Source organism: Telopea speciosissima, chromosome 1 (genome assembly GCF_018873765.1).
Source record: "Telopea speciosissima isolate NSW1024214 ecotype Mountain lineage chromosome 1, Tspe_v1, whole genome shotgun sequence".
Taxonomy (NCBI): domain Eukaryota; kingdom Viridiplantae; phylum Streptophyta; class Magnoliopsida; order Proteales; family Proteaceae; genus Telopea; species Telopea speciosissima.
In genome coordinates, this window is record NC_057916.1 from 73,289,082 (window position 1) to 73,313,880 (window position 24,799).

The 24,799-nt window shown below is 40.1% G+C and overlaps 3 protein-coding genes and 1 long non-coding RNA gene across 4 annotated transcripts in view; 2 read left to right on the top strand and 2 right to left on the bottom strand.

The window, feature by feature from the left end:
* The window catches only part of LOC122658661 (very-long-chain aldehyde decarbonylase GL1-4-like), a 126,557-nt gene that overhangs the window by 52,493 nt on the left and 49,265 nt on the right, over positions 1-24,799 (bottom strand). The gene's annotated exons all lie outside the window — the stretch shown is intronic.
* LOC122658746 overlaps positions 5,242-24,799 on the top strand; it is a 107,628-nt gene continuing 88,070 nt past the window's right edge. Inside the window, exons 1-2 of the long non-coding RNA XR_006332489.1 lie at positions 5,242-5,252; positions 17,663-17,725. This is a non-coding gene — a long non-coding RNA (uncharacterized LOC122658746). The remainder of the gene's footprint in view (positions 5,253-17,662; positions 17,726-24,799) is intronic.
* Positions 21,876-22,538, top strand: LOC122658729. The gene has a single exon (XM_043853822.1). It carries the CDS (start codon positions 22,020-22,022, stop codon positions 22,506-22,508), a length of 489 nt encoding a protein of 162 aa, XP_043709757.1. The 5' UTR covers positions 21,876-22,019; the 3' UTR covers positions 22,509-22,538.
* LOC122658719 (UPF0481 protein At3g47200-like) lies at positions 23,837-24,618 on the bottom strand. Its single transcript, XM_043853811.1, has one exon. It carries the CDS (start codon positions 24,505-24,507, stop codon positions 23,857-23,859), a length of 651 nt encoding a protein of 216 aa, XP_043709746.1. The 5' UTR covers positions 24,508-24,618; the 3' UTR covers positions 23,837-23,856.

Here is a 24,799-nt window from a genome sequence, read left to right on the forward strand (position 1 = left end):
GTCTACTCCAGTATTGAAAAATAAGTCTCCCTATCAAGAACTATTTGGCAAAGATCCAGATTATATGCTACTGCGCACTTATGGCAGTGCTTGTTATCCGTGGTTACTGTAGCGCCCCCAAATCCGGGTGAGATATGGGTGCTGGCCCTCGCGGGCCGCCGTGTGATAACGACCGGTCTTCCATCTCACTTACATTTAATTCATTGGCAGCGGATAATCAATCACTCAAATATCATTGAATTGCAGTGGAAACTAAGCCTATATCACCTCAATGCACAGCGGAAGTTATTCATTCTAAGTAATTCTGTCAATGACCGAAATCTAAAAAGAACTTCATTCACATAACCATAGTCTAAAAACCTCTTACTTAAGTCATCACACAACTTGTATCATCATAAAGCATTACATCCCATTCTATTCTTCAAATTACATTAATGCTACTGACCACCTACTATCACACTAAAACTCACCAACTGTCTTGAATCATAAAAAGAAAAGAAATAACTCTAAGCGTTATTAAATCAAGGATCCACTACTCAGGAATTATCAAGTATTTTCCCCTAGCCTTCTTAACGCACTCCGTACAGTGACACTCCATGTGAGCCTGCTCTGCAACTGTAAAATATTGAGGGGTGAGCTCAACTAGCCCGTGAGAAGAATACAGTCATATTATAATGCAAGAAACATGGATGATAGAATATGAACATATTATACATTTGATCATAGATATATAATCATGCTTGGCATTTGAAAATAACACTAAAAACATGCTCAATGAAAATATAGTACATCTTTTAATTCTTAAGATAAATCATTTAATTAATTTGGTCGGTCATTGTGAACTACCACATGCGTAGAAAGTGAGGTTGTCATAATCGCCATAAACTTAAGGTCTACTCCGATTCCAGGCATCGTAACCCGGGAGGACCGCCATATCACTCGAACAATGGATAGTCTACCCCTAGTTCCAGGCATCGTAACCCTGGGAGGGACTAATCTCATCGGTATATAAGGGATAGTCTACTTCTGATTCCGGGCATCGTAACCCCGGGAAGGGCTATCTCAGAATATACTATGTCTACTCCTGGTTCCGGGCATCGTAACCCCGGGGAGGACATCTGTCACACTAGGCATGATCTACTCCTGATTCCGGGCATCGTAACCCCGGGAAGGATCACACTCTAGCATCTGTACACCTCATCCAGTACCTAACCCCCTACTGGAAAGGGGTGGTAGTCACATGGGTTCTTTACCATTCCATTCCTTTCGTTTCATTTCCATGAGTCTAACATTTATTTCAATCTTTCATTCATGAAATTCATATTAGCCTTAAAATCTCATCATAAATAAGATCATCTATTTATATATCATTTAAAACATTCTAAGACATATAATATAATACATTTCACTTAAACATAAATCATGATGCAATGAAACATATTTGATCATAAAATGCGATAAAACTCAATAATATGACGATATTCCACTCACATTGCACTGTGTCCGTTGGTTCTATGAAAACCCCTTTCTGTCTCGTTTCTTGTGAATTCGTCCACGTCACCTACATGAGTATCCTTCCTTAATTTAAAATCTAAACATTTTATTACTTCAATTTTAATGATTTAAAACATAGACAGTCCTAATTAATTTTTGGTTTTTGGTTCATTATATATACTATCGACTTCCCCGATTTGACTTTGGTTCACCCAATCAAAGAACCATTATTTTGTTTGTTTACTTATAGTGCAGGATCGATAGAGAAGAAGGTTGAAAGGGGTAGCAACTCTCCTAGGTCCCTAGTAAGCAGTAGAGAAGCCCTTCAAGGTTTGCCCAAGGATTCATCAAGGTTCATTAATGGAGTCTCCTCCAAAATAGAAATCAATATCATATTCTCTCTGTCTTCTCAATCCAATAGAATAGCCATTAACTAGCTATTGAGCTCACGAGATTACAAGAAGAATAGGAAAGATACATAAAATAATAACTAGATAAAGCAACTAACATAAATAATTACTAGACATGCAATCAGCAATAACATAATAGGGAGTTAGATAGGAGCAGCAATAATATAATAGGAAGCTTAGTGCTGAGGTAGATGGGGCGTAAGCTTCTCATGGACCCTTCTGGAATGCCAAAGCTATTTAGGATGGTTGTGCGACTCAAGTGTTCCTCTTATAACCATGGGGTATATGGAATAATCAGGGGTCTCTGATTCAAACATGGATTCAAGTCGGAGATCGGTTTAGCCTGTGCATAGCACGGAAGTTGGTCTGGATTATTGAGTATTATACATACAGGGTGCCAGGCTATATTCATTTAAAAATAGGGTATACTATTTAGGAATGGGATCACCACCACCCATCAATGACACCAACATATTAAATAATGGGGTGATGTAATCATCATCCAACAAACATTAAATGAAACCAATGTAAATATAACATAGTGAGGTCATGTAATACTATTCATCATAAATATATGTATAAAGTATTAGATTTGAAAAGTATCCACTACTAGCCTTATAATATATAAAATTAACAATTATGTTGAAACCAATACTATTCAAGAGGGAAAGCATTCGGTTGTCATAGGCTTGGTGACTTAGTCACCGCGGCTTGAGAAGATGACCGGAGTCATGACCAAGGTGAAAAGAATGGGAATAAAACTAGTGGGTTTATATATATCTGGTCCATTATGATCATATGGGCAGGGGTATTTCATGCTCAAGGTTGAGGACTACAGAGGCTAAGGATACCTGAAACGTTAACAGGTGATTTCGTCTTCCACGGCGAAGCTGGTTCTGGACAGTGGAGTCTTGCACCGCAGCTGCTACGTGGGCGACAGCACCTCCTCTTTTTATTCCAAAAGCAACTCAGCTCCCTCAAATTCTTTTACACTTTGACCCTATTCCATCTCTCACCTTCGTCTCTCTATTTTGTCTCACTTTCTCACAAACTACCTCTTCTTACCATCTCATTCTCACAATCCACTCTCTCTGCTAATGGCATGAAGATCATTCCCTTCCTTGCCTTAGCTTTATAGACTCTCTCTTACTCCTGTACGTTGGAGGGGGATGATGGAATTCGAAATGGGAAGTCAAGAAAGGATGCTCCGGCCATGATTTAAACGGCTAAGGTATTAATGCGAGTGCTAGTTGATTGAAGAAAATCAAAACAGAGGGATCCTACCCGCCGCCTACCTATCACATAATGCCGACGCAAACGGGAAAAAAATGAGGTGTAGAACTCGCGTGAATCCCGGATGACTTTGGTTCTGCAGAGAATTGGTTCAAAAATAGGGGTTTACTGTATAAAATGTATATTTACAAAGAATGGACAAGCATGGCAGAGATAATCATGCGCAGTGGTTGGAGAAGTTCTCTCAACGGAGAGGATCGTGGTTGCGAGATTCTCTCGACAGAAATATTGTTGAAGCTTTAAAGAAGAAGAAAACAATGAAGGGACACACCCATGTGACAACTACATGTGTAGATAAAGAGAAGTGTATTTAGATTTGGATGTTGAAGTTGATAATCTTGACTTTTGAACCATATTCATTAATATATCTACCTATTCAACTATTCAGCTACATGACCCATTCGCCCTTTTTGTTGAAAACCCTATTTGAATGTATTAAATATATATATCTATAATGCATTTATGTATATAAGAATATCTCGAAAACTAAAATTCGGGGTATCACAGTTACGACCTTATAACAAGCACAAGCTACAGTTTCGATCTACTCAATGTGTCTTCATTGGGTATAGCAATAGCCACAAAGGGTACAAGTGTTTCGATCCATTGATTGGAAGGACCTACATTTCACGCCATGTAACATTTGATGAGGAGTGTTTTCCATATTCAACCAAATTATCACCCAACAAGCCACCTATTCATAACCCATTACCACCTTTGGTAGTCACAAATGACAACATTGTGACCTCACCACATCACCAAAATCCACCACAAGCCATAATCGAACCAGCCAACACCATAACCGAACCAGCTCATACCATAGCTGAATTACCTCACACCGATTTTGCCTTACCAAGCCCAGCTGAAGACACGCTGTCCCCACCACAAATTCCAAATTCAAGCCCAACCATTCAGTCACCAAGCCCAATTCCTCTACCACCACCACCGGTCCAACACTCTATGGTCACAAGACTTAGGTCTGGGTTAACCAAACCTTTATTGAAACTAAACTTAATGGCAACCCGCCATCCAATTTCTACAGCCTACCTCACCCAAGCCCAACACATGGAAACCGAACCCACATCATATACCATAGCAAGTAAGGATCCCAAATGGCGACAGGCCATGAGTGAGGAATTTAATGCCTTGTTAAAAAATGGCACATGGTAGCTTGTACCACAACACCCATCGATGAATCTAGTTGGAAATAAATGGGTATACCGGATCAAAAGAAACTCTGATGGCTCAATCTCACGCTACAAAGCCAGACTTGTAGCAAAAGGGTTTCATCAGCGAGAAGGGATTGACTACTTTGACACATTTAGTCCAGTTGTGAAGCCCAACACAATAAGGATGGTTCTGTCAATTGCTGTTTCAAAGGGATGGGTTCTCAAGCAACTGGATGTCCAGAACGCATTCTTGAATGGAGCTTTACATGAAGATGTCTACATGACTCAACCACAAGGCTTTGTGGATCCAGCCTTTCCAAATCATGTGTGCCACCTCAAGCGTGCACTCTACGGCCTTAAGCAGGCCCCAAGAGCGTGGTCCAATAGACTTGGAACCTTTTTTATCTCAATCGGGTTTCACCATTCGTCTTCAGACACGGCTCTCTATGTCAAGAAAACAAGACACCATACAATATATTTATTGGTGTACGTTGATGACATTATTGTCACAGGCACAAGTGTGGTACAAATACAAGAGCTAATAGCCACCATTGGAAAGGAACTTGCTATTAAAGATCTTGGCGATCTCCATTTCTTCCTTGGCATTGAGGCAATTCGCAATTCCCAAGGGTTGCATTTGTCCCAAACAAAGTACACATTGGATGTTCTCCAGAAGGCCAACATGGAAGCAGCCAAGCCCATGCCTACACCCAGCTCAACGGCTCCACTCACTCCAAACTCTGGATCTAGTTTTCATGATCCAACACTCTACAGAAGCATAGTAGGAGCTTTGCAGTATTTAACCCTAACAAGGCCTGATATAGCCTTCTCAGTAAATAGGGTTTGCTAGTTTATGCATAATCCAACTGTTGACCACTGGGCAGCAGTCAAACGGATCCTAAGATACATAAAGGACACAGTTGACTTGGGAATTCAAATACAGCCGTCCATGTCACAACAACTCCAAGCATATACAGATGCCGATTGGGCTGGCTGCCCTTATGACAGATGATCAACCAGTGGATACTGCATTTATTGGGGTGACAATCTAATTTCTTGGAGCTCGAAGAAGCAACACACAGTTGCTAGGTCATCCACGGAATCTGAATACAAGGGGGTGGCTAATGCTGCGGCAGAGTTGATATGGCTGCGTCAATTGCTATGTGATCTTAGGGTACAAATTACAACTCCAGTACTCTATTGTGACAACATAGGTGCCACCTATCTTGCTGTCAATCCATTATTTCATGCACGAACGAAGCACATCGAGATTGACTACCACTTCGTCAGGGAACAAGTGGCATCGAATCGACTCTGTGTTCGTTTTGTGCCAAGCCAGGATCAGCTAGCGGATATCCTAACCAAGGGATTGCCAGGACCACGGTTCAAGATGATACAGTCCAAGCTCAACGTTTGCGCCCGCCCGTTTCGCTTGAGGGGGGCGTGTAAACGATAATTCAAAAGTTCAAATTTCAAGTGAGTTGATAGAGTCAATACCCGTTGGGTTAGTTCCATCATCTAAGGATTTTCAAAATCCTAAATAATAGGAAGAGTTGGGATCAACTCAAACTCTATCCATGTACCTGTAAAATCAAATGTAACGTTATACTCAAGTTATACATACACACTCCTCTCATCACATACGATGATAAGGAGAGTTAATTTCAAACTCAAACACTGGCTGTCACCACCAGCAACACACCGCCAGCACCGACACCGCTTCCTTCCCTCTCCCCACACTTCATAAGATTTTGCTTCCCATCAGCCATTGTATACATAAACCTCATCTTATCATCCGTTTCTGTGAACGACAAATGAAGTTGTTCGGGTCTGTGACCACTCTCAAAGCCCAGCAACTCTGATTTCGCCAACAGATGCTTCGTTCAAGGCAAGAGGTTGTGATCCTGGTCGTTTCGATATCGTTCCACCTTCGTTGTGGGTCCACCGGAAGATATGGAACTGGTAAGGAGAGCGAAGATTGACCAGGGGAGATCGACAGGCCACGAACCTGATTGCCATTTGTTGCAAGAGGACAAGGCCGGCAGCATCCACAGCGAGTCCGCTTGAGGCCGACTGTCTCACTAGTTTCAGGTCCTACACTCTTGAAATTTTAAAAAAAAAATTAACAGTTGTCTCTGTTACAATGTTACGATTTGATTCACAGAGAAGTAGAAAACGAAATAAATTGGGAAGGAAGATGGGTGAAGGCGGCATCTCTTCACCCATCACTTATACTATATATGGGTTTTGGGCCCATTTTTCTTAAAAAAAATGTTGACTTTCCATGGTTTAGGCCCATTTCTCTTTAAAAAATGTTATAAAAATTACTTAGTGCTCAGACATTCCAAACCTATTTCTCATTTTATAATAAGCTGTGTGGAGTTGTTACCAAACGATTTCCATTTTTTTATCAAAATGATTTTAATTAATGATTTTTTTTAGATATGTCATAAACAAAAATAAAATTGATACCAAAAAGAGCCATAAACATGTCTTCAAATAGTTACATCTATTAATCACTTAGGTCTATTTGGTTCTTTGGAAGTATTTTTGTTGTTCACCAAAAGAACTTAAACATGTTTGGTAACGTCAATTCATTTTTTTGTTCTTTATAATAAATCGGACAATTTAAACACAAAACTTAAGAAATAAATGAACAAATTTAAAGTTGTTCTTCTGTTCATAAACTAAAGTGAAGGAACTTTGCCCGAGAAAGCAGAGATCTCGAATTCGATTCCTCTATAAACCTTGGGGGGAATATTTTGAAACATTATTTGAATTAATGATTATAATTTCCCTCATTTGGGGGATAATGGGAGTGTTTTTTACTAATTCATTTTCCAAAGTCCCAAACCAACCTCAGCCCCTTACCACAAGGGGTTAGGTCAACTGGCAAAGACCAACACCTCATAATAGGTCTTGAGCTCAACTCTCCTTGGGACCTATCTGTCCAAAAAAACAAAAAAAAAAAAGTAAGTGAAAGATCGATTGACCAAGACCAATCCCGAGACTGATGCGATACCGATCTGATACACCGATACCGAGATTAATAACCATGCTTTGTAGTAACGAAGAACCAAATCCACTCAGAATGACTGCATCGCTCTAGGGTAGGAAGAGAAAAACGTGTGCTTCTTAGTGGGAATAGGAGACCCAAAAAATCGTCTAGTTGAAGTCTCTTTAGGTAGGAATGATATTTTTTTACTCGATATGATTTTTAAATTTGAAGCAAAGAATCTTCCCTGTGCTAATGTACACACCAAACTAGGGGTGTAAATTGGCCGGGTTTTAGACAATCAATCTGGCTCCTTAACGGTTCAGGCACTAAGGGGTTAGGACCAGAAATGAACCACTAAGTTAATCGATTTCAAACCTGATATCCAAAACCGTACTAATGGATGGGCCGGTTTCTAATCAATTCTAGACAGTATTATAGTGCCCAAAATTCATAAAATTCTTACTTAAGCACACAAATAACAAAATATCTTTTTCCTAATACTCAAATAATTAATTATTTATTCATAAGCATAAAGAAAACCAAATAGTTTTCTTTTCTTTGCTTAATAAATTGATATGCCTATCAAAAAAAAAAAAAAAAAAAAAAACCAAATATCCCAAATCAATATAAAGAAGAAATTGATGTTTTAGATATACGGAAGGATAAAAGGATATGTGGGTATAGAAAATATTTGGAGAAGATAGATCAAAGGATGGGTGACAGCTGAATCATGGCCTCTATGAGTTGGAGATAGCATCTTGTACTTTGCAACTATAGTTTATTTTGATGTTGGAGCTCATGTTTACAGCAGATACCTTTATAGGTTGGTAAATGGAGATAAACATCCATGTTTTTTCTTATTGAGAAACTGATGGACAATGAGAAAAGAGGGTGACATGTAGGCTAATGTGGATCAATTCTGAAAACCATCTAATTATCACATGTCAACTCAATGTATCAACAACAACAGTCCATAACTTATTGTATCTCCCTAGCAAACTTACACTCAGTCATTATGTTACCATTCTATCTGAAACTCCAACAGAAATAGATTCCAAATCTAAGTTATATACACAATGTATACCAGGTCTAGCGGTCTCAGTTCTTAAACCTTTGAGAGAACCGGATCAGAACCGACCTAGACCAATAAGTTGATCAGTTCTAGGCACTAGATCCAAAACTGGACCAATAAGATTAGTGGGTGGATCGGTTCCGATTCCTAGCAGGTCGGTTCTGATCCTAAATTGACACCCTACTAAACAGAGAAAAAACTTTGGATAAAAGAAAACCATACGTACTAGAAATCTTTACGGTTTTTCTTTTCTTTTCATGGTTTCCAAACACAGCCCAAAAAAGGGAGTGGGGGAGGAAGAGAACCCTCTGTTATGTATTCAAGACCTAGCATACATCAAAATAAACTGGTTGAACAAGATCCAATATTGCTTCATCTTAGCAATTGTACTACAAATACATGGGCCCAAAGTTTTATCATATTATTAGTCCACATATTATGGTTTGTTTTCCATCACAGGAGAGCATGGCTATTGTTCATTTTGTCAAGCTAAGGGCCATTTTTCACCATAATGTACTATATACAAACAAATCCGTTTTGAGATGTTTTATTCCCCTTTTCTGCACAATCTCAAAAGAAAAGAGATCTAAATGTAACTTCTACCAGTAATTTGAGGTCTTGAGAATATTTTATGGGTCGATGTTCTCTGCACCATACTGCAGGCTGCACCCAGATACGTACATTGGGGCAGTATTTCCATCATTCAGGGGGCAGGGTGGTCATTTTGCCCACCCCTCATGTGTATGAGCCCAGCCTGTGCCCCCGACACAGAAAACAGTTTCTCATATTTTATTTATGGGGTTACCCAAAAGAATGAAACGTAAACTTTTGATGCCAACTTTTCCCAGGCTTTGGTTGAAAATTTTAGTCCGTGGGCCTGGTTAGCATTAAGTCCGCAAGCTCCACCCATGGTTCGAGGAATCGGAATTGAAATTGGAAGCAGATCAAATTCGGCCGGATTTGATTTTGATTCTGATCAATAGTCGATTTGGAAAAATTCCACTTATAGTGTTAATCACACCAGACGAGGTGGAATTGGAAATGTGGGTAGGAGATGGTCCTGATCATGGTTTGAGCCTTTGAGGGCTATGCGAGGGGTCGCTGGATGAGGATGAGCCCAGGGGTTGAGAGAGTGGGATCATAGGTAAGGCAAGAACTCTATTTGTCTGCAAAGAATAGAAAGGCAGTTAGAATCGAATGGATTCCATCTTATACATATACGGGGAAGGTAATCAAAACAGAAAGAAGAACTCATCTTCTGAGAGATTAATGTCTTATGTACAGTTTTGAATGAGAAAGAAGTGACGTTTCCTCTTTTCAACTCTGACTCTCCCATTCAATTCCCCCCTCCCCTCTCCCCTCTCCCCTCTCCCCTCTCCCCTCTTTCCTCTTTTTTCTCTTCTTATAATTTTGCTACCTTAAAATAGCTATTTCATCCACTTGGATTTTCGATATTTCTTTATAGTTCTCATCAGAAGACTTCTCGAAATCCTAGCTATTATTTGCTTGATATTGAAGAATCTCATTACTATTATTATTATTATTATTATTATTATTATTATTATTATTATTACTCGATGGCAGGGAAACTCTGTTGCAGGAACTCTACTTTTGAGGGAGGGTTGTGGAAAGAAAGGAGGAGAAAATAGAGGATTCTGACAGTTGAGTTGCAGCAACGGTTCAATGTCAGGGTCAGGCAGGACATTAGGGGTGTCAATCGGTCAAGTTCAGTCGGTTTCGATCGGGCCTAACCTTAAGCAATCTCAAGCCCTACACCGTGATTGCCCATTTACCTAATCAGGCCAGGGTTGGACGGGCTCAGTTGATCTTGGGCTATAATTAGGTTATTAGAATCAGACCTTAATCGGACCATAGGCATGTTTAATTCTAAATGGGTCATTTATTAAATGGATTGTAATAATTTCATGCTTTTAATGGGTACTTCACCAATGAACTTTGACAACCATATATACAATGTACTAATGAATGAACCATGGGATGAATTTTTATCTTATCCTGGTACTGCACGGTGTAGTGCTGTATTGTGCGGTAATTGCAGAGACCATGTGCACCACGTGGGGCCCACTGTGCCACATGGCCTCTGCAGCACCGCACGATGCACCACTGCACCGTGCAGTAACAGGAGAGGATAACGATTCCCATGGGATATCCTCAGCAGATTATTTGTTCTCATAGATTCCAATTAAATAGTTTTGGTTTATTGCAACATCCAATTCACATTGTTGTGTTGATGTGCCACATAAATTTAGTCTCACATATAAACAATTTGTATATCTCCTCCCACATTTTGATACCGATATCAATAGAAAATGTATCATAGGGTAAAATGAGAATTTCAAGAAATCTTAAATGGATTCAGCTAAGTCGAGTTGTAATCGGGTGGGCTAGGTCGGGCGGATCTTTATCGCCCCCAGTACTGGGGGGGTCCTGTGCTCATCGTGCGGCTGAGCACCACCTATGTGTGCACGGTGGGGTCCACTATACACACATGGGCGGTGCCCAGCCGGACGATGCGCACAGGACCGCCCCCAGTATTGGGGGCGATAATTTTCCAGGTCGGGCTTGGAATCGATCAATCCGGTTGAACGCTCCGCAGACTAGGACCTCACACCGTTTTCACCCAATTATTAAACATATCGAGCTTAAACCCGACACGTTTAATAATCAGATCGGGCCTGCCAGGCAAGGCCTGGAATTGACACCCCTAAAAGGTGGAGAGGGGAATGGTGGTTGAGTTGCAACACAACGTCTTCTTCTATTGTAGATGTTGCAGAGAAGATCATGAGTTGCAAATTGCATAGGGTTGTGATGGGGCTGTGCATGGAGTCGAAGAGAAAAAGGAGGACTCGGACAGTTTGTTTTTTAGCTATTGCATTTTTTTAATATTTAAATGCCGATTCAAATCCAATCTGATGAAGTGGATCCGATTGCAAAGAATCGGCCCGATTCTATCTGATTCAATGATTCGGAAAAAAATCGGTATCCACGATTCCAATTACTAAAATTCTTGTTGAGCCTCCCATCTTCTGACTAATGTGGTTTTTAATCCATCAACACAAATTTTCAGAGAAAAAAAAAAACAACCAAAATATACCAGATTCAAAGAAAAAACATAAAAGCTGAGTATATAATGACCCTCCCTAGAACAAGCAGTCACGGTTACGAGTATCTGAAAACAGCCTCTTCGTGAAACGGGATTAATGCTTTATATATTACGCCCCTGCCCAAACCCCACAATGGCGGGAGACTCGTGCACTAGATATACCCTTTTTAAAGAAAACATAAAACAGAATCAAAAGCCCAGATATGTCTGAAATTTTGGTTGAATACAAAAAAATTCTACCAAAACTAAAACTAATGGGTCAAGATGTGAAAAATCATAACTGAAACCAAGAATAAGGGGGAAATCATAACTGAACCAACATTGGTCAAGAAGAGTTTAGGGATTCAAGCGACAATTCTTCTCCCTTGAGGATCTGCTGCCCTAGGGGTGTCAATGGGTCGGGTTGGGCCGGGCCTGCCTAAACCCTGACCCTGACCCTGACCCTGACCCTGACCCAACCCTGGTAGGGCCAAGAAACCCTCAACCCTAACCCGACCCTGCCAGGGTTTTCTCTGACCCGGCCCGGCCCGACCCGACCCCGATAGGGTCGGGTTGGCCCTAATTGACCTTTCTTGACCCTGATTGATATATATCAAAGAATATATCTAAAAAAAATCTGAAAAATTCTTTAAAGATAAGAATAAGAGGGGAAGGAGAGAGAGGGAGAGAGGGACTTGTAAATTTAAATAAAAATAATTCACAAACATCTATAAAAATCCATAAATAAAAATATTGCCATAAACATCCTTAAATAAAAATACTGTCACAAACATCCATAAATAAAATACTTCCACAAACATCATAAAAATACTACCACAATCATCCATAATGATCTACCACAAATATCCATATAAATACTGCCACAAACATCCATAAAAATACTACTGCCACAATCATCCATGAATAAAAATACTGTCACAATCAACCATCAATCACAGCAGCATCCATGATCCATCTCTATGATATGCTTGAATCTGGGATTCCTGGAAAAAAAAAAAAAAATGCCCAAAATGAAGGGAAAACTCTATTAATACAAGTAGATGTCAAAGAAAATATTAACTAATAAGAACTATTGTTTGGGTACATGTCTTTACCAGTTCAGGCCAAATATGTATGCATTATCATCCATCAAATCAAAGTTATAGTTGCATCACCACAATCATTGTTAATGAAGAAGGAGACTTGCTCTATATGATTGATACATGGTGTGAGTGATGAGCTCCCACTCAATGATTGATACGTTAATGAAGAAGAAGGAGACTTGCTCTATATGTAGATCTGATGTGAAAGCACCACCCTTTCACACCCACTATAAGAACCCTTCCCTCTCCACAAAAAACCATCTTATCACACCCTTATCCACTCTCTATCCCTCCCTTCTCAAGCTAGTTCATCTAACACCGGCTAACTTTAGAAAAAAAATTTACTAATTGAAACAAGAAACAAACCAGTCACTACCCAATACCCATTCATTTAAATTCTTTCCATGGTTTTTTCATTTTCACAGTACGGTATGGGAAAAAAATAGCAAATTTGGAGTCAATATTAGCTGCACGAACAAAAAAACAGTAGTATTCTTTGTTATTACCTCTTGTATCCTTGTCTCTAAATTTGAGGGTTTGAGAGAAACAGGAACCTCATAGGGAAATGAACTGTTGTTGTATGAAGCAGACATCCTTTGACATCCAATGGAAAAGAAGGGACTTTTTTTATTTATAAAATTGTTAACAAATGCTCAATCCCTCAAAACCTGCCTAGGCAGCCAAACCCAATAGACCCACGTTTAGATTTACTGTATAATTTATGATATATGGTTCAGAACTGTGTAGAGAATCTTAGAAACCCAAGAACCTTGAATTTGAATGAACCAACACCCAAGCACCCAGATGGCTAGATTTCATTTTCAAGATTTGTTTTTTAACTCTTTTTTCTGTGTTTCTTAGTTTCTCTATTGGCCTTTTTAAGTGGATTAGTTGATAAGATGAGATTCTCTCTTTAAGTTCCAAATTACTATGATAGAAAGGTATAAATTAAAGAGCAAAATCCATTCTTTGATGGGGTCCCACATGCCGAAGGTTCTGATTCCATGATCATGATTTCTTGATCAAACCTCATTCTTTAGCTTTTGGTTAAAAGTTTAATGAGGATCATTCATTCAACAGCCACCAGAGCTTTTGACTCTTCTAGGTTATTTAGAAATCATCCAGACTGGGGACCTTGGTGGCATTGAAATAAAACTATAGAAAACCGTGTTAACAGACCAAACCATTTTTGGGAAATTCCAATTTGATTTGGTTTTTTAGGCAAAAAAAATTATATCTGTGGAAAATAAATCAAATCTACAGTGGGTTTTTGAGAGTTGCTGCTATGTCTTCTCCATCCAAGAGTGGATCCAGTTACGGTGAAGAAGATAGTGAGCTAAGAAGAGGGCCATGGACCCTTAAAGAAGACACTCTTCTCATCCATTACATTTCTCATCATGGTGAAGGTCGTTGGAATCTATTAGCTAGATGTTCAGGTAAACAAACAAAACAGTTGTTATCCCAAGTCTAAAGCTAATCAAGGAATTGATCAAGACAAATAGATCACAGAGAACATGCATTCAAAGATTTAAAAAACAATAAACACAGAAGCTGATCAAGAGAGATGCATTTCAGATCTGAGTCCACGCATACTAGCAGCAGTGTTGCGAGGATGGGAAAAGGCCCAAATAAAAATGAAGCGATGAACAATAGAACATACCTTGATGCGAATCTGGGAAGGAGGAACAGAGGAAGAAGAAGGCTGCTAATCGTCGTAGTCGAGCAGCGGCTTTCTTAGTTTCTCGTGGATGAAGAAGAAGAACGAAGGGTGAAATTGTGAAAACTGAAAACGAAAAGGGAATAGGGCCATATGGGATTAGGGTTATTTATCACTCTTATGGGCATTTTGGTATTTTCAGCAATATAAATGCCTATAACTAATTCAGGGTCAGGTCCGGGCCGGGCCAGGCTAGTCCCGGGGACTTATCTCCCACCCGACCCGACCCTGCCAGGGTCAGCCAAAATCTCTACCCTGACCAGCCCTTCGGGCTGGCAGATCAAGGTCGGGTCCGGGCCGGGCTCAGGGCGGGTTCGGGCCAGCCGGGCATTATTGACACCCCTAGCTACCCTCCATCTCTAGCATACATTTTATGGCATTAGACAGCCAAAATGTTACTAGACACATGATCTTCTTTATGACTCACTTCAAGTGGCAAATTTATTCTGAGGAGAGATTCAAAGATGAAACATCCATCAACTAGCATCATTGTTATAAATTCATCACTGTTGGAGCCGATGATTTTGGCATAACATTGGCATGTTCTTTCTTCTATCTACTTCATATATATTTTGGGTAAATTACACGTCATCCTCTGGTTTTCAAACGAAACTCAGATCACCCCTTGGTTTTTGAAAAAACTAAAATCACCTCCTGATTTAGACCCCAATATGACAAATTAGTCCCTATCATTAGTTTTATGCTATTAAGTGATGATGTCAGCCAGTTAAATAAATTTAAATACCTAAACTACCCTTGACCAATGTTGAAGATGAAGGAAGGGTAGTATTGTAAATTTAATTTTAATGTTTTAGTACAATGGTAAAATAGTCATTTCACACCAATAACTAACAGCAGACTAACACTGTTACTATAGAGGGTGATTTGAGTTTTTTCAAAAACCAGGGGTGATCTGAGTTTCGTTTGAAAATCAGGAGGTGACGTTTGATTTACCCATATATTTTTGACATATTCTGGCAAGGCTATGTCAGGTCTTCGATCTACAAATGAACGTAGATAGTGCCATTTATGTGTTTCCATCCTTAGGTTTTCCTTTCCATGGTGAAAATCAAGGGCCAATCGAGACCAACTGAGGTGTAGTATATGCCTCTTCATTTATTTTGCGGAGTTCCTCAGGAACACCATAAATACAGAACTTAATTTGGTGGGAACATGAAGGAGAGACCGGGGGGGGGGGGGGGTGTGAGGTGGAGGTAGAATGTAGGCGCGTGGGATAGAAGGGCCAAGATAGGGCAAGATGATGTAAGTACCCAAACACTGGCCCTCAAGGGTAAAATTGGAAAATAAAATGATAATGGAACAAACCACTCAGGGCCAATCAGGGTTGACCCGAACCTGCCCTAGTCCCCCTTGAGCCCGAACAGGGCCTGGGATGACATACCTTGGCCCTGAGGGCGGGTCAGGGTTGAGAATTTTTTGCCCTGAGTCAAGGTCGAGCCAAGTCAAGATTGAGGCCTCAGGCTAAGCCCGGCCCAACCTGACCTTGTCTTCTTCTTCTTATTCATTCTTCTTTCTTCTTTCTTCTTTATCTTGTTCTTCTTTTACCCAACCTGGCCAGCCCATGCTTCTCCCTTTCCTAACCTGCCCAGTCCATGCATCTCCCTTTCCCAGCTTGGCCAACCCATGCATATCTCTCTCCCCCAATATTAGGGCCAATCAGGGCCGATCCGGACCGACCCTGAGGGCGGGTCAGAGTAGGATTTTACTGGCCCTGAGTCAAGGCCGGGTCGGGCCTAGACCGAGCTAAGGAGACTTAGGGTTGGGTTGGGGTTTTAAAAGGCCCGGCCCAACCCGACCCTGTTGTAGCCCTAGGTACATACGGGTATCACTTTCTAAAATGTTGGGTACCCTTGTGTAATTTACCTTAACATAGTTTGGATCCTATGCACAAGCATAGGAGTCTGGGGTGCACCAATTTACCATCCTTCCCTGTGAAATAAAAAAATACCATCCATGTTGATGCCCGGAATATGCTCTCATTGTCCCGTGCTATTGCAGAGGCTACACAACCAGGCAGCGATCTCTTAACCCTTAAAAAATTAGAAAAAAAAAAAGTAAAAAACTAACCGACCCTTCTGACAAATTATTGGATTGTCATTGTAACTCCACGACTCATTGTCATTCTCCTTTTAGTACTACTTTTGCTTCACTTTTATGCGGAGGAAGAAAGATGAGGGGTTGGTTACAGCCAAAGTCGGTCCAAGCTTTGATAACGAACGTATGAGGATTGAGCTTCTCTCCAGAGAGCCCAGCACACCAAAGGGGCATCCAACCGTTGGGTTGTACCACACACATCCCTGGGCATGCACCGGAAATATGATTCAGTCCAACCCTTGGATGCCCCCTAAGCACTCCCTAGACGCTGAGCTCCCTGAAGAGGAGCCGGATTCGACGTATGATAGTCTTGAGACGAGCACTGGGGGAAAATTTTTGGAAAAGAAAAGCCAATTCATTGGACGAATTATTGGATTGTATTGTCAGTCCACGACTCATTGTCCATTGTGATGCTCTTTTTAGTACAAAGGTCACTCACACACACACACACACTACTTTTGCTTTACTTTTATACGGAGGAAAAAAGATGAGGGGTTGGTTCCAGACTTCCAGGCAAGTCGGTGCAAGCTTTGGTAAAGGACGAATGGTAGTCTTGAGACCGGCAGTGGGGGAAAAGTTGTTGGAAGCTTTAGTAATCCCTTAAGGCCTAAGTTTTCTTGATCTTACCTTCATAATTGAGAGTGGGAGCCACTTTGAAATACGACTAATATCATCAATCAGTAAAAGATAAAAAAAAAAAACAAAAAAAAGAAGAAAAGCTAACTCATTGGATTCTCATTGTCAGGCTTGAAGTTTCAGTGAAGATTCTTAGAACCTAGAGGTCCAACACCCTCCCTCCCTCATCTATGTTACTTTGAAAACCCCTCAATCTCTATTCCTTTGAAAACATAAGCACACATAAACACAGAGAGAGAGAGAGAGAGAGAGAAAGAGAGATCAGTAATTTGGTGTGAACTAAGAATGGCCGAAGCATACACACTCTCGCAAGAGCAATCCTGCGTTTTGGAGAAAGTAATGGAAGAAATTGTAAGAGATCATGGAACATGTTTTTTCTTATCCGAGGAGGATTTAGACATCATCAAGCATATCATCTCCCTTGAGGATTTCCAAATCCTAAGACGAAACTTTGCTGTGATGAGGGAATCTTCGTCTGTACCATGGAATCCTTTTGTGATAAACAGCGAAATCTATCCAATTGAAGGAGGTCTATTGTCTCTCAAGTTTAAGTATGAAGCCTTGTTGGGAGTGACAGAAAATATCTTCCACCATGTCATTTTTAGTGGCAAATCGGTGAGTTCTCTTCTTATAACCCTTAAACCTTCTTAACTGCTTACATGCCATGTTGTTCTTCTCATTTCTTAACGCCTGTGAGAGACAAACAAGTATCCAATCTCATGCATGGTTTAAGGTATTGGTACTAGAAGGGTATTTATGAAAGGAAGAAAAAAAATAGTCAAAAGAGTGTCAATTTAGAGTCAGAACTGAAAATCGGAAATGAAATCGTTAGTTTTCGAATTTATTAAAAAAAACAAAATGAAAAAATTTCTATCACTCCAATATACTTACCCCTTATATACTCAAAACTTTTACATCCGATTCCCGCAAAAAAACATGGACTCGGCTTCTGTCCAGCACCCTGCCTGAGCTACATGCGTAGCGTCAGACACAGTGAGGCGTGAAAAGACTGCCTCACCTCTGCTTGAACGCCTTGTCTAGAATATTTTCAAAAAAACACTCTCTTACCTCTCCCTCTCTCCTATTAATTTAAAGGAAAAAACCCAAATTACCCTCCCATGATTGATTCACTTGTCCCCTTTTTTTTTTTAAATTTACAATAGTGGGTCTGACTTCTTCTTCACGATCGGGAGTCAGAGTAGTGTCAAACTGTGTATTATTATGGTGGGTTGTTGGGTTGCGTGTCCATACGATGCAGACCGTTGGATGTGCGCTACACGCTATGTTGCACTACAAAGGAGCCCCACGCATATTATTATACCTATGGCATCATGGGATGACTTGATTAAGTTTTTCTTGGCATTTATTTATGAATTATTTTCTTTTGCACGCTTCCCAGGAAAATTCCCGAAAGTTAAATGAGAAAATCGATGGGAGCCTAAGCGGAGCTGAAGGACTTGAGTTGGATAGTAACACCCACGGAACCGTACAAGAGCTTTATTGGGAGGTATATATACATATAGGGGTGCTGTTCTCTGTGCCGCAGCACTGGTTGCGCCCAGGCACATGGGGGTGGGCGCAATGACCACCCTGCCCCCTTGAGTGACAGACCCATGTGTCTAGACGTAACCTGCACTGCGGTACAGAGAACATTCTCCGATATATATATAAATATCAAATAATATTTATGCAATTCTTTTATAACAAAATAAATGGGTGCAGATGATATCGAGATGTGCATGTGGTGTGGATGATGCACATGAAGTGACATTAGCCTTACTTGAATCACTACGTGGTTACTCTTTGGTGGCTCAAGTGGTGCTGGTTGTAGCCGCATTTGCAATTAGCTTAGGCGAGTTTTGGCTCACCGTACAACCCTTGGCTACAGATGATCATCTTTCACGATCAATATGCCTACTCAAGCGGCCTCATTGTTTGCTCCAAGTAACTGATTCCGTGAAGTTTGGTCTTGAATCTCTGAGGACTTCGGTGGAAAGGATTTGGGACTTGACCAATTGGTTTGTTAAATATGAAGAGAAAGTAACTCGTTTCCCAAATGATATTCCGGAAGTACTTCTTGTTGGCTACCAGATTGTCTATAGTATTGTCACTTGCCTCTCTCATAACATTGCATTGGTGAGAATGAACAAGAAGTAAGAATATCCTACATACCCCTACCTTCAAAATTATTATTATCTTTTATATGGATGAATAATGAAATCCCACAAACAACCGTTAGTTCAGTTGATTGGTGGCATGTCAGTTGAGTGCATTGCCTGCCAGGATGTCAAGGGATTGAATTCTCCTGATTCTCCCTGTCCCCATTAATGGTAATTCTCTTGAAATTGGTAGCTAATTAAAGTCTCATTGGGTAAATAGGAGTAGGATAGGACAAAATAATAATAATAATAATAATAATAATAATGTAAGCCCCACCAATCCACCAACCCAACCCAACACACATATTTACATGGATGAATGAAATTTTTGGTATCCAAGAATTTGAAAATTATTATTATCTTTTTTTTTTTTTTTTGTTTTTTGGTTTCAGGTATGAAACATTAGCCACTGAGGTCCAACAAATGAGAAATTCTTCAGAGAGATTGGCTTATCTTCATTCTTATGTCTATGCAAGGAGAATGTGCTACTACAATTTATTAGACGATCATAAATACGGTAAATTCAACAACAACAATTAAAAATATTTACCCACACAACTTTCTATAGGTTGTCCTGGATAGATAGGCCTAAGGTATCATCTCGGTGGCAGTTCAGGAAAACTTTTTCCCAATACAAATGAGAAAGAAAGATTAGCAAAGTTCTGTTCCGGATTATTATGATAGTAGTAAACATATACATTCTGATATTTTATTTTATTTTTTTGTATTGGCAGCATGGTTTAGGGAACATTATGAAGACACTGCAAAGTTCATGTCTAGATTGATCTCTCAAACAGGAAAATTGGTTCTCAGTCATCATTCCACAGGAAAGGTTAGATTGGATGCACATAATTAAGCTCTTCAATATATATATATATACATGCATGCATGCATGGTAATGACCAGTGATGTGTGCATGCATTTGAAGTCCCTTAATAGACATATCCATGACCTTGTATTGGTTACTATCACCATCTATTTATGGGCATGGGGGCGTACCATCATCATATGGTTCACCATGCATGAGGTTCACCACCCTTATATAACAATATTGAATGTTTAAATGAGTAATCTCCAATATTCTCTTTTGGAATGCAGTCTATTGTAGTAATATTTGATGCCTATCAACTGAGTCCAGATCCCCACCCCTACAGTTAATTAACCACCCCACCACCCCATCTCACACCCTCCATGGGGTATGGGGACCACCTTAATTTGAGATTTGGAAATTAACCACACCCCAATGGAAAAAGATCTTTTGCAGCTGTGGCGGGAGCTGCACAGGTGCAGCACCGCTAAACAATAGCAAAAACAGGGGTAAAGTAATCATTTCACAGGTGGGTCTCACCTGGGCCCCACATGTGACATGAGGATCCAGATCGTCTATAGCACAAGCTGCCTGTCCTGCCATGCTATGCAAACACAAGGCGGCGCACATTGACCGCCTTACCCCTGCCAGAACTCCTTGCCCGAGCAGGGGTAAGGCGGTCTTTGCGCACGGCCCTGTGTCTGCGCGGCACAGACAGGACAGGGTGAAATGACCAACCCCCCCCCCCCCCCCCTATATTTGGGGTGGTTTTTGTGCTGCATCTATGCAGCTCCTGCCACAGCTGCACAAGAGCCAAGTCCCACCCCAATGTACATGTTGCCAGCATTCCCCGTCCACATTCTCAATGGATGCGGATGTGAATGGAATTTACTGAAAATCTGGAATGCGCAGATAAATTAATTACTACTTGAACTAATTAATAATTAATAAATGTTCTATGCATGGCTTTGGTGTTACAGACGACATTGAAAAAGCTCCATGGCAGCATCATTGCCTTGTTCATCTCAGATTTCAAAGTCCAGAAGGAAGAATTTTCATCACTCATAAAGACTTATAAAGCTACTTTAAACGACTCAAATACATGTTTCGAAGTTATTTGGGTGCCGATGATGGTGGATCAATCTACTACTACTTCTTGGACTGAAGATAACAAAAAAACAGTTTCTAGCACGGGCGCTTCAATGCCTTGGTATTGGGTGTGGGACCCTTCAACCATTAAAATTTCATTCGTGCAACATGTGAAAGAAATATTGCATTTCCAAGGGAAGCCCATATTGGTGATCCTTGACCGGTATGGCTGGATCCTGCACACCAATGCGTTTCCCTTGGTGGAGTTTTGGGGCCCTTCAGCATTTCCTTTCACAACAAAAGTTGAAAAGCAGCTCCACAAAGGATTAAGTGATGCGATTGACTACATGAATTATGCCAACAACGAGCCAAACATTGAAAAATGGGTAATGCATACATGCATGAATTTTATCTCTTAAATTTTTGTTTTTCTTAATTAATTATTAGGGTTTAGGGTTTTAAGCACAAGGTTACTTAAAGCAATACACCCTGCATATCAAGTTTAGAATAAACAGGTTGTTGTCACCAATTAGTATTTATAGCAAAGATTAGAGTTTTAGGTTAGATGGACTTTATCCAGTGGGGCCCATCATACAACCGGATTTCTTATTCAAGTAGACTTATATTAGAACATATATTAGGGTTTATAGAATATACCCAACATTAATTACATGTCTTAGAACCAATCATTCATATCTACAAGTATATATAACTTCCAATAATTCACACTTTCATTTTTAATTTGTAGGTTGGGAAAGGGAAGATCATCTGCTTCTATGGAAGCCATAACAATGATTGGATAAAAAGATTTCTGAAGAAGATAGAGCTTATTGAAAAGCTAACAAATTTTGAAATGGTGATTACTTATGTTGGCACAAACAAGAAGAAAGAAGAACTTCCAAGGATTTTGAACTTCATAAAGGACATCTGTAGCAAGAGTAGGGTTTGGTCTGAGAAAGATATCCTATCAATTTGGAGCAATTTGAAGATGTCAACATGCCCGGAGGAGACGACGAACGTGGAATATTCAAGGAGGAAAGAATTTATTAGTATATTAAATTACGATGAATATGAGGATGGGTGGGCTCTAATTTTCAGCGACTCTAGCTGCAAACAGGAAGTTGTCAAATCTAGTGGGACCAAATTGATCGAATGTTTGAATAGCTACACCACATGCGGAACAAGATTTAAGGAACCTAAGGATTTTCTAAGAGAGTTAAATGAAGATCTACGAGTGAAGCATGCTACTCCAAAACATTGCTTGAAGGGCATGAAGGTCCCAACAACTAGAGATGGTCCAATATGGGTGCACTGTATGGAATGTGGGCGCTTTATGGATTAATTAACTAGCTACTTCATTCAATTCATGGAAATGCCTGTATATGAATCTAGCTGTTTTTCTAGAAAGACTAAGTATGTATTGTTATCACTTCTAATAAGGATTTTAATTTGTTGGCATGAAATTCACATGGCGGTCTATGAGTTGAGCTCAGCACAATGGCCGCTCAACCCCAGGCCAGAGAGAATCCAAATCCATCAAAAGCTCAGATATGACTAAAATTCTGGCTGAATACTATTTTAATATAGGAAAGTAAGATATCAATTCAAAGATGTTTAGGTTCTCAGATCTGGTCAAATCATACTCACTTAAGGAAAACCACAACAGAATTGCAGCACCAGAATAAGAAAAAACATATAGCTTAATAAGCATAATTCAGAAACATACTCAAGGCCGGTCAAAGGGTGTTCCAGAATAGAGGAACAGTTGAAACAATGTTGATGATCTTGTAAAAGGGACCGCGACCAATTTTGGAGATGGTGTGGACAAAGCACATATCGACAAGCGACAAGGACTGGGTGAAGGTATCCATCCTCCTTATTCATTGCTACCTTTGCTCGTCTGTTTCTTCATTATTCAGGTTTGAGGGGAAAAGGGGGATACCCAGTGCACGATGCTCCCACCATTGCGGGGTCTGGGGAGGGTTATAATGTACACAGCCTTACCCCTACTTTCACAAGGAGGCCGTTTCCAGATTTTAACCTGTAACCACTTGGTCACAATGGAGCAACCTTTACCGTTGCATCAAGGCCAGATGGAATGAAAGAAAAATGTTTATGGCTGAGAATTGAGATGGTTCTTGTCTGAAGTTTGAATTCTTCCTCGGCCTGAATTTATGTAAATAGTTAAGATGATTCTTGATTCCTCCATTTTATAACCCTATATCAGACTCGTATGCAGGACAATTATTAATTGGGATCCACAACTCCATCAGCATTATAACCATACGATATCATCTCTAGCATGCAACTGCATTTGGGGGGGGGGGGGGGGTAGGACAAATTACAAAATATCAAGTTCATACAAAAAAAAAAAAAAGAATCATCAAAAGGCACTTACACTGCAAAACACTACTTCAATGATTTTCCCTGTCTAAATGTTGCATGCAGGGCCATCCCTGAAATGCACATTCTAGATGATCCAAATTCAGGATATTCAAGAAATCCTTGTCTTCGGGATCAATGCCACACTTGCCAAAAGACTTCTATTCAGTGATGATTCTCTTCAGAAATACTTTGAATCATGCATGCAATTTCTTCCTATTACTGACCAGATCCCATAAATCAAAGCCTTCCAACACCAGAACCCACTGTTGACTACTCAAGCAATCCATTTGAGCAATAGATATGCTTCAACTAGCAGATATGATAGAGTATATGGTCTGTAAGAATGTAAGAACAAGCAGCACAGCTGCTGCAATAACTGAAATTATTGTCCATGGCATGTTGAAATAAGTATGTCTCAAATTTGCCTTCCATGTATGCCAAGTAACCCTGTAATATGCATTCAAATCTTGACAGATATCACTAAAATAAAAATCACCAGCATCAATGTTAACCTCATTGACAAGTTTGTTGAAAAGTAGAGACACCTGCTCATGATCTCCTAACAAGCTTTTGATAATACCGCATTCATGTAGCAGTATAACATCCTTGGATGAGTCAATGAAGCTATCCAAGAGGGTCGCATAATCCGTGATGTATTTAGTGCCAACACAATGTAATTGTTCAAATGCAATCATATTTCGGAGGAGAGACTGTGTCCAATCTTGGATATTTATACATGGGATGGCCAAAACTCCTTTCTTAAAAATTATGTCCAATAAGCATCTGCCTTTGCCCACCTCAAATTTGACACCTGCTTCACGAAGCTGTGTCACATTGTGGGGAAGTTCAAGCTCCTCATTTCCCAATGATGTATTAGCTGATGAAGGGATATAGCAGTCCCGTACATAGTCAAGCAAATGCTTTACTTGGCAGGGTCTGAAGAGTTGTTCACGCATTTCTTCAGTTGAGTCTGAATCTGTTTCTCCCTTCTCTCTCAGCAATGCACATGAGGATGAAGAAGAGCAACAATCACAAACAAAAGCAAGCAGCTACTTTACTTGGGAGCATTTAGAATTCGCCCTCAACTCTCGTTCCTCCTTTGGCACCATACGTGAAAAGGAAAAGCGAATAATTTCAATGAGGGAATTGTGTCCATCTCCTTTGTTTAATTTGTATAAATGCTCAAGAACAAAGAAGGGCAACTGATTTTCGAGCAGTATAAGGTCACATTTTATGGCATTAGACAAC

Coding starts and splice junctions, on each gene's coding strand:
- LOC122658729 (XM_043853822.1), top strand. CDS start 22,020: ATGGTGATTACTTATGTTGGCACAAACAAGAAGAAAGAAGAACTTCCA.
- LOC122658719 (XM_043853811.1), bottom strand. CDS start 24,507: ATGCGTGAACAACTCTTCAGACCCTGCCAAGTAAAGCATTTGCTTGAC.